Source organism: Bombina bombina, chromosome 3 (genome assembly GCF_027579735.1).
Source record: "Bombina bombina isolate aBomBom1 chromosome 3, aBomBom1.pri, whole genome shotgun sequence".
NCBI lineage: Eukaryota > Metazoa > Chordata > Amphibia > Anura > Bombinatoridae > Bombina > Bombina bombina.
In genome coordinates this window covers 735,203,432-735,213,324 of record NC_069501.1, presented here as the reverse complement: position 1 = coordinate 735,213,324, position 9,893 = coordinate 735,203,432, and the positions used below count along the sequence as shown (strand labels likewise).

The window sequence follows — 9,893 nt, the reverse complement described above, 5'->3', positions numbered from 1 at the left end:
AGTACTGTACATTTTTCTCCTATTGCAAAAACTGAGAAACACTAGGGAGAAGGAAAACACTAGGGAGAAGGAAGGGCTACTAACATATTAGAACTACTACCTGTCAACTTTATGATGTAAATCCTGTAGGCTAAATCTTTCAACCTTGTCATGTATTCATATATATTTTAACTTCCAATATTACTTCTTTTTTTCTTTTTAGGAATTTATGACTTCTGTTATACTTAATTACTAATACGTATAAGGTTATATTACAACCTAAAGCTCTACTTTTAAACCTGTTTTTTTTTTAATGTATTTCCTGTTGACTGCGTTGATGTGCGTGTCAGTAGGAGCTCTCACACCCTCCTTGTAAGCCGCAGGATGTGGGCTGGTTATTATTACGAAATATTTATTTCACTGTTACGGTAAATACCGCCCTACTCTATAACCCCGCCCTTTTCCGCCTATCTGTCAATAGACGAAGCATTTTTTTTTGCTTTATTTGCCCCAATTGGTTGGCGACTGTAATTGTGGGCGGGGCTCAATTGACGCTATATATATCTAGTCACAGCGTACTTTCCCGGAATTAATTTTGTGCCAGATTTGTGTGGGATTTTGTTTAGTTTCGGGTGAGAACCTGACAGACGTCACCTTCCGCAGTGTATAGTAAAGTAGAGTCTGATACGCGGTTGTTGTTGTTAGTTGTTGCCTGTAGGCAAGATGCTTGTGGAGCAGCACATTGAGGAAAAACTAGAGATGTTGGACCAGGAACTCATGATGGGCAGCCCCATGTATCTGGGATATTTTTACGGGGATTATTCAGGTTCTGAGGGGTCTGAGTCTGGCTCGTCCCCGACATATTCCACCACCACCTCCTCCTCCGGACCCTGCTCCCCAACTTCAGACAACGAGCAAACGTTGAACCTGAGCCAGTCGTCGCCCAGAAGCAATAAAGGTAAAAGCTGCCGCTAGACCTGTTGCCTAATGCGGTTGCTCAGTGTTTGCGTGTGTCGAATGTAGTAGCTAGTAAGACGTCATGTTTTGAACGCATATCTCTAATTGGAGCTTTGGGTAAACCAATTGATCGTTTTCGCATTTAAAACCTAGCAAGGGGTTACGTTTATTAGAGAGCTTGTCACCACTTTATAGTATTTCCTATGGGGCGTTTTAAATCATATGTGAAGCGCTATACTACGATGTACATGGGTTCCATGTGTGTGAAGGGTATCCCCTCCTAATACACTAGTATTTAATCCACAGCTGTTGTGTAAATTATTTGGTTTCTCATTAACGTTTTATCCCTGATATATTTTTATTCTATTGTAATTAAGCAGTTGTCACAAAAACATGTACTCTTAGTATTGGGCTTCCCAACACTCATCTGGTGTATCTAATGCAAATAAATGAGGCAAAATATTGTTTAATATGTTGCTGCATATAAGCTCTAGTGCCTTGCAAGAATTTGTTCCATATTTTAAATCTAGTCAACTGTCCTCTACTATACTTATATATATTGCATATTTTGTAAGCACCTTAGATGAAACAAAGGCTTTTTTTTTGCAAATAAACCTATTAGTACATCAATATCTGTACCAATCTTAATTAGAAATAATACATCAATAATATATGAATACTCCTCACCTGTATTTGTATCACTTTAGCTTTACAGTGTGATTTCTTTAAAGGGACACTAAACCCAAATCTTTTATTTCGTGATTCAGATAAAGCATGCAATTTTAAGCAACTTTCTAATTTACTCCTATTATCACATTTTCTTTATTCTCTTGGTATCTTTATTTGAAATGCAAGTTTAGATGCCGGCCCATTTTTGTGAACAACCTTGGTTGTTCTTGCTGATTGGTGGCTAAATTTACCCACCAATAAACAAGTGCTGTCCAGGTCACTCAACCAAAAAAATATTCTAGATGCCTTTTTTCCAAGTAAAGATAGCAAGAGAACAAAGAAAAATTGATAATAGGAGTAAATTAGAAAGTTGCTTAACATGCTCTATCTGAATCACAAAAGAGAATTTTTGGGTTTAGTGTCCCTTTAATTTAATTGGATTTATTTAATACTTTAATAAAGACTGTTCAGTTTAATCTTTAAGTACTTTTTATTGTATTAATCCAGTCTTTAACCTTTAACATATTACTGTTGTACAAACAAATAATAAAAAAAAAGTTTGTGCCCAATTGACGTCAGTGCAGGTGCACAAGAGGTTAGGTGTGTCCAAGTTATGTAGTTAAACTGGTTTAGATTTGGCATTGTTCCATGAAACCTGTCACTTGTCAACAGTTTGTGCTGCATTCAGTTTGGTGCTTATGGAAACTTGTAACCAAATACAGTGTTACCCCTCTTTTGTTAACCATTCCAAAAGTGTTTAGTTTTTTTTCTGTGGTTCTAAAATTATATTGTATAAAGATGCAGCTTTTAACAAATGTATTAAGCATTTAGGAGCAAGCAATAATAATTAGGAGGAACCAACCACACTTATTTTTAAGAGGCAAACAGTTGTTTTTATATGTGTACAATAATAATAATAAAAAAATTGTTACTGTAACATTTTGAGAGATGTTGTGTCCATATTTATAATGCATTTCTTTCTCCCCCTTTAGCCAGGGACTACATGGGAATAAAACGGCAGAATAAAGGAAAATTTCAAGGAGTACGTGTGAAGAATTCAGTAAGGGAGCTACTTATGCAGCGTAGAAGTAAAACTGCTAACAGAGCAGATGCGTTTGAGGTAAGATATATATATTTGAGTGTTTTGTTATGTGTATGTACATATAGGTTTGCAAGTCCATTCACTTTGTGTATTTTTTTTCCTGTCTTTGTTAGAAATTGAAAACTGGAATGAAATGTGAGCAGTATACAGGTATGTGTTTGTCTTTCTGTTAAAATTTATTCTACAGAGATGTGCTTTTCTCATTAATTATACTAAATCCAAAAATTTAGTTTGTGATAAGTCATCTACAAGATTATAAGTCTTTTTATAAAACAAAAAATATTTTTTTAACATAGTTCTTAAAACTTTTACTGTATCATTTACATTAAATACCCATAGTGTTAACATTTTGTTGCCTTGTTTTTTTTTTACTCTGCAGAATTAAAGAACATATTAAAATGCAAAAAACAAATTACTGATTGTATTTTGGAAGGAACAGTTGAGAGAAAAACGTGGTCTCCTCAGAATTCTTTATTTCTGGTAATAATCTGCTCTCTAAAAACCTTTACTGATTTTCTTCTTTATAATCTCCAATTCCTCCCTTTTTTAAATGTGTATTTTTTTTCTCTCTATTTCAGACCCCTCCAAGTACACCAAAATCAGTTGATAACATGGAAGAAATGTCAATAAATGAGATGAAGATGGAGTCTAATGTAGATACTTTGCAGACCTTAATTAATATTAAGAATGAATCCAAGCCAGTTTCTCTGAACACTGTACAAGTTAACTGGATGACCAATTTGCCTCAAAATGACCATTCTCAAGAGCAGCATTATCAAAATGTCCCTATAGTCGGTACTTTTACATCTCATCAAGCTATCCAGACAAGCCATCATTTCCCTTCGCCTCCAAAAAGTGATCATTATCCATTTCCTTCACAAAGTCCAGGTATTTCTCCACATTCTAACGGAGACTGCATATTCAGTGAACAGCTTACAGAGTATCAACCAGCTATGTTTTCTAATCAAGATTTACATAGCTGTGCTGTTTCTAGTTATGTATCACTTCTTGAAAGCACAGGCGCATCTACTGAAACGTGTGCCACAGATTTAAGTTCACCAGCTCAGACTTTTAGTCCAAACATAAGAGAAAGCAACAGTGTTTTTGGGGACCCTAACATGATCCAGACTTCGGCAAATGTGTCAGCACAGCTGTGTGTTTCTGTTGGAAACAATTCAAGCATTCCACAGACTGTTAAAACTTTATTTCAGTGGCAAATTGAGCAGGAACAAAATAAACTTGGACACCTTTCTCCTAAACAGTTGCTTTTCAAAGATGCAGATGGTGATACGTAAGTATTTTTGTTTGTGAAAATATAGATTGTGGTATATTTTTATTAATTTATTTTTTTTTTTATTTTTTTTTATGTTTAATACATTGCTAAATATGAAAACGTATTCTTACACTTTTAGGTGGCTTCACATTTCTGTTGCACAAGGAAGGCGAGCACTTTGTTACGTCCTTGCTCGTGAAATGGCAGCCTTGAATGCATTGGATATCAAGGAACATAATAATCAGGTAAGCTGTTACCTGCATAAGTGGCATGCAGTTGTCCTTTATTGCGGATTACGATAATTCACAGACCTTCGCTTTGTCTGATTGCTGTTATCTTGTTTTGCTTCTGTGTATCTCAGTTCACTTTTCATTTTTGACATTTGTAAGGTTTCACTAATAACGAGCAATTTAATTACTGCAATAAATCAAAGTTCAGATAAAGTGTTTGTTACTTTGCTCCTATGTAGGGTGAGACTTGTACCTTCCCTCCACTTAGCACTCATTAAATATTTGTTGGCTGTTTCCTTGTTTACAGATAAAGTCTGAATAAATTGCTCACTTTGAACTTTTACAGAGTGCCTTACAAGTAGCTGTGGCTGCCAACCAGCATCTTATCGTGCAAGACTTAATCAGCCTTGGAGCCCAAGTAAACACTACAGATTGCTGGGGAAGGACACCTCTTCATGTGTGTGCTGTGAAAGGTTACTCCCAGGTTGTTCAGGTGAGATTCGGGAAGCCAGTGTTAGCTTGGTGCATGAATTTATATGAAAAAATGTAGTTGGTCATCAGCAATGGTAAATGATTTTAAGCAAATTTTTAATGCTTAAAGAGCCATAATAATCGAAAAATGACATGCTCTAACAGTATAGCAGGGTTGATAGTCTAAAGTTAAAGGGACAGTCTACACCAGCATTTTATTGTTTTAAAAGATAGTCCCTTTATTATCCATTCCCTAGTTTTACATAACCAACAGTTATATTAATACACTTTTTACCTCTGTGATTACCTTGTATCTAAGCCTCTGCAAACTGCCCCTATATTTCAGTTCTTTTGTCAGACTTGCACTTTAGCCAATTAGTGCTGACTCCTAGGTAATTCCATGTGCATGAGCACAGTGTTATCTATATGACACACACGAACTAACACCCTCTAGTGGTGATAAACTGTCAAAATGCATTCATATAAGATGCAGCCTTCAAGGTCTAAGAAATTTGCATATGAACCTTCTAAATTTAGCTTTCAACTAAGAATACCAAGCGAACAAAGCAACATTGGTGATTAGAAGTAAACTGGAAAGTTGTTTACAATTACATGCACTATCTGAATCATGCAAGTTTATTTTGGACTAGACTGTCCCTTTAAATGCTCTAACAAATTAGACCATGTACATTTTCAACATCATGTGAACATACCTGTTTTGGCGTATTCTTCAGCCATTATTTGTCCCTTATGCTGTTAACCCTGTATAATGTATGTTGTATACATTTCTTATAGGCAATTCAAAAAGGTGCAGCTCTGAACAATCAGTATGTCGATGTGAATGCAACAAATTATGAAGGTAACTTCAGTGTTAGTTTATTGCACATTAACATTTATTACTTAACAAGTGATCCTTTAAACTAGGGGCCAGTTGATATAAAGCTCTCTGCTATGGCGAGATTATCTAAGAAGTCTGGTCAGTTCTGCAAAGTCCTTCAAAGAACAGCTAGAGCTGCTTATCTAGCCAAGCAGAGTCCTGGATGTGAAGAAGAGTAACACCCTTTAAAATATAGTGCTCAAAAAAGCCCCCCAAAACTTTGCATGATTTCTCTTCATGTTGGCAAGTTTTTGATTATCAGGCCCTAAAGAAAAATTGTGTTTTCTATTTGTGCCTTTAATAAAGTGGTGAAAGTTAAGCTTTACTTGCAGGATGTTTACTAATGGATATGTTGTTGTTGTTTTTTGTTTTTTTTGTTTAATGCTATAAAATCTGTATCTATATAATTCTTTATAAACTTTTATTTGTCCCTAATGGAGTTTTTTGTTTTTTTAATTTAAAGGTTTAACTGCTCTACACTGTGCAGTAATTGCCCACAATGCTGTGGTCCAGCAGTTACAAAACCTTCACTCTTCCGAGAGAGAAAAACTGATGCCCAAGAATAAAGCAATGGTAGAAACTGTCAGAACACTGCTTCAGATGGGAGCCTCTGTGGAGGCAAAAGTAAGTGCATATTTGTGTGGTTGTGTTTTTTTTTTTCTTAATTTTTTGCAATGTTCAGTTTAAACACTTTTTACAATGACCACCTTTTTGTTTAAAAATATATAACCATTTTGCACAGGTTATAGTTAATAAAAATACTCTTAGTAGTTACCGTTCTCTTGTTTATGATGTATCTTTTTCTACCATTTTATTTTCTCTAACAGGTGTTTTTTGTTGTTGTTTTTTTTGTTATAGGATCGTAAAAGTGGGCGCACAGCATTGCATTTGGCTGCTGAAGAAGCAAACCTGGAACTACTTCGTATTTTTCTTGATTTGCCTAATTGTTTATCGTTTGTTAACATAAAGGTGTGTTTTTATTTCTCTTTACGCTACTGCAAACAGGTTGTGTTTTTTATTATCGAAATCCACTGTACCTTAACTTTTGTAGAGCCATGGGGCATGTTTTCTTTGCGCTATACCTGTCCTTGGTAAAATATAGATGTGGGTGCTTAACTTAGAAGCAAAAGCTGCCCTGCTTACCTATTCAGTTATCTGTAGGAGTCTCTTCCAGCATATCTAGGAGTCAATGTTTTTTTTTTTTTTTTTTAATTCAGGTAAAGGGACAGTAAATGCTTTGAGATTTTTATATAAAATGTTTAGCGGTGCGCAAGGAAACAACTTTGCAATTGTTTAGTTTACCCCATTTTCATGTCCTGTAGCTCTGTAAATTGGGATGGGGCGGTCAGATTCTCACAACTTGAAATGCACCCTGCTGACTTCTCAAGGCTAACCCTGCTGCTTATCTTTCCATATCTGGCTTTAATTCATAACAGTCTGAAAAGCAATGCATTGTAAACTAACATTTATATTTGTGAGTGTGACTAGTCCAGTCTACAAATTCATGCCTGGATTGGCTCCTCCAAATAAAGCAAATCATGGGTGGAGTTTGGCTATTGAAAATTAGTAGTAGCAGACATGTTAATTTGCTTTAAAAACATTTAGACTTGGCTGATATGTAGTTCTATAGCAAGACGACAAAAATGATTTGTAATTACAAGATATTTATTGTCCCTTTTTTAAGTCTTCTGGTATAACCTTTTGGTTAGCAGCTTTAAAACTAGTTTAGTTATACTCGATGCAAGAGTATCCCCCATTTTAAACTGGAGATTGTATTTATTTTTATTTTGGCTCACAACACATTGAAATTACTCTGGGTCACATAATATTGGATGAACTTCTAAAATGAAACTTTTAAAAGCTTTTACAAAGGGTTTTTTATTATTATTTGTATTCTATAAACACTGAGTACTGGTATTTGAGGATATACTCGACTTCACTTCCTTATCGATTAAATCTTTTTGTTGTGCAGGATGGATGGATGGATTTTGTTCAGTCTGGGTTTCAAGGTTTACATAATTGCAAACATTGTGTAAAACTTTAATGAAAATTTGCTTTAACAAAGTAATTTTTTTTAATACTTTGCAGGCTTTTAATGGCAATACGGCTCTCCATGTAGCCGCCAGCTTGCAATATAGAATTTCTCATCTGGATGCTGTCCGGCTTCTAATGAGGAGGGGTGCAGATCCAAGTGTTAGAAACTTGGAAAACGAACAGCCTGTCCATCTGGTACCTGATGGACCTTTAGGGGAGCAGGTAATCACCAACAGAAATGGCTAATAAACTAGTTTTCCATTTTAAGGCACATTGTACAAAGACTAATTCCTCTAGATTTTACATTTAACAAAGGACATTTTAAAGTGTGTGTGTATTTATTTATTTGTGTGTATGTATCTATGTATGTATGTGTGTGTGTATATATATATATATATATATATATATATTACCAAGCACTTAGTTCCTTTGTTAAATTGTATTGCCTTGGTGCTATCCTTTATTTTTTCATATAAATCACAGAAGGGCACTCACAGGACTTAAAATTACTTCTTTTTATTGACTACTCATATAAAATCGACATTTTGGCAAATAAGTAATTTTAAGTTATGTGGATTGCCCTTCTGTGATTTGATTTGTGTCTATCTATATTGTTTGCGGTTTTTTTAATATAAATATATATATATATATATATATATATATATATATATATTCATTCAAAAGAAATAGCTTTAACTTAACATGTTTTTTCCTTGAACATACATAATGTCCTTTGATATGCATGATAGAAATGTTTAGAGTTTAATGTCCCTTCAAAGTTTTATCTTCTGTAGTGCATAACAGTTTTCTTTTCTCAAAACTCGAGCAACACAAAGCCGAAAGCTATTATGATTTTTTTTTTTTTTAGAATATTATTTATACAAGTATTTTTACATAGCCTCTCTTGAATCAGATTTAAAGACTTTAGACTTTGAGGGATTAAACACAAGTATTTGTACAGCCTCAAAAATATTTAGGACATATATTTGTAATGTAAAGTTATAAGATTTTAAACTAAACTTGCTGAAGTTGAAATAGCATTGCAAGCAGTTATTTTTTTTGTATCCCTCTTTGGTATGGTTTGGCTTACTTTTTTTGCTGTCTCTTTGCAGATAAGGCGTGTTCTGAAGGGGAAGACAGTTCAACACCGATCTTACTAGGGCTCCACTAAAGTCAATTTTTTTTTCTCAACACTCACTGCTAGTTAAGCAGTCAAATCTGTAAATAGATTTGTCAACTGACAAATATATGTTGGTTTCTATGAAATCGTAATATTGTGTTCACTATTATATAGTGACTTAACAAACCCATCCACAAACTAAATGCTTTTTTCCATTATGTAGTTGAAAAGCAAGATTTGGGTTTGAAGATTTTTCCTATTTCTCACACACACACACGCACTCACGATAAATCAACTTACAAAAACTTATTTTTTGGTACTTGCTAAGTAATATTATAATTTTTAATTTGCTAAAGTAATATATTTAAAATCTTTTGTTCACTTATTTTCCAGTTTGGAATGTACTCTGATTTAAGTTACCTATGGTGGTCGATAAAATGTACTTGCTGTAATGATATAAATATGTAATAAGTGAAATTAAACTTTTATTTAGAAATTGTATGAATTAGAGATTTACAGTTTCAAACTATTTGGTTTTATTTTATTTTTTTGTATTTTATAATATGTGCATAATGAACTGAAACCTTTTCTTTTTGTTGTTGGTATTTTACATGTTTTATTTTAGGTAAAGTAGTGATATAATGACTTTTGTGTAGTTACATTAGTAAATTCCATATAGTATGTCTTGTAGACAAATTACTGAAAAATCTGGAATTCACAAATGAGTGTAAACTGACTTGCATATTTACCTTTTTTGGTTATAAATAAAATTGATTATTAAAGACATCCTTTTTTGACTAAATGAAATGCTGTCCAGTTTATCTAATGTACCACATCCTTGATAAAACAGGCTTCAAATGCATTTCGGTAATATAATTGAATGTGTTAATTTCCAGAACACAGCACCTATAATTTTATATACATATATAAGCAAGCTACAAAAACAATCTCCTTACACAAACCAGGCATTTTACTCACTTAACATGGCAAATCTCTTTTCATTTAGGCAGTCTAGACTGGGAAACTTCATGTCCCAGGCCAGTATATCAATGGCAAGGGAGGTAACGCAACTACAAGGTAACTTGTAGTTATGTCAAACGCATGCCATACTAGGAAGCTAAGGGACATTGGGCAAAGCCACACTAAATGAAGTAGAGAAGTAAAACACCTTTATGTTTGCT

At 34.0% G+C, this 9,893-nt stretch overlaps 1 protein-coding gene across 1 annotated transcript; it reads left to right on the top strand.

Moving 5' to 3' along the window:
• Positions 1-564: 564 nt before the first annotated feature.
• On the top strand, positions 565-9,498 carry NFKBIZ (NFKB inhibitor zeta). Its single transcript, XM_053707545.1, has 12 exons — positions 565-937; positions 2,598-2,725; positions 2,821-2,857; positions 3,087-3,187; positions 3,286-3,998; positions 4,120-4,225; positions 4,557-4,703; positions 5,477-5,540; positions 6,022-6,182; positions 6,417-6,527; positions 7,647-7,814; positions 8,705-9,498. The coding sequence occupies exons 1-12, from the start codon at positions 703-705 to the stop codon at positions 8,750-8,752; spliced, it is 2,019 nt and encodes a 672-aa protein (XP_053563520.1). The 5' UTR covers positions 565-702; the 3' UTR covers positions 8,753-9,498.
• The last annotated feature ends 395 nt before the right edge of the window (positions 9,499-9,893 follow it).

Coding starts and splice junctions, on each gene's coding strand:
- NFKBIZ (XM_053707545.1), top strand. CDS start 703: ATGCTTGTGGAGCAGCACATTGAGGAAAAACTAGAGATGTTGGACCAG. Junction 2,726..2,820: donor ACAGAGCAGATGCGTTTGAG/GTAAGATATATA, acceptor TGTCTTTGTTAG/AAATTGAAAACTGGAATGAA. Junction 7,815..8,704: donor ATGGACCTTTAGGGGAGCAG/GTAATCACCAAC, acceptor GTCTCTTTGCAG/ATAAGGCGTGTTCTGAAGGG.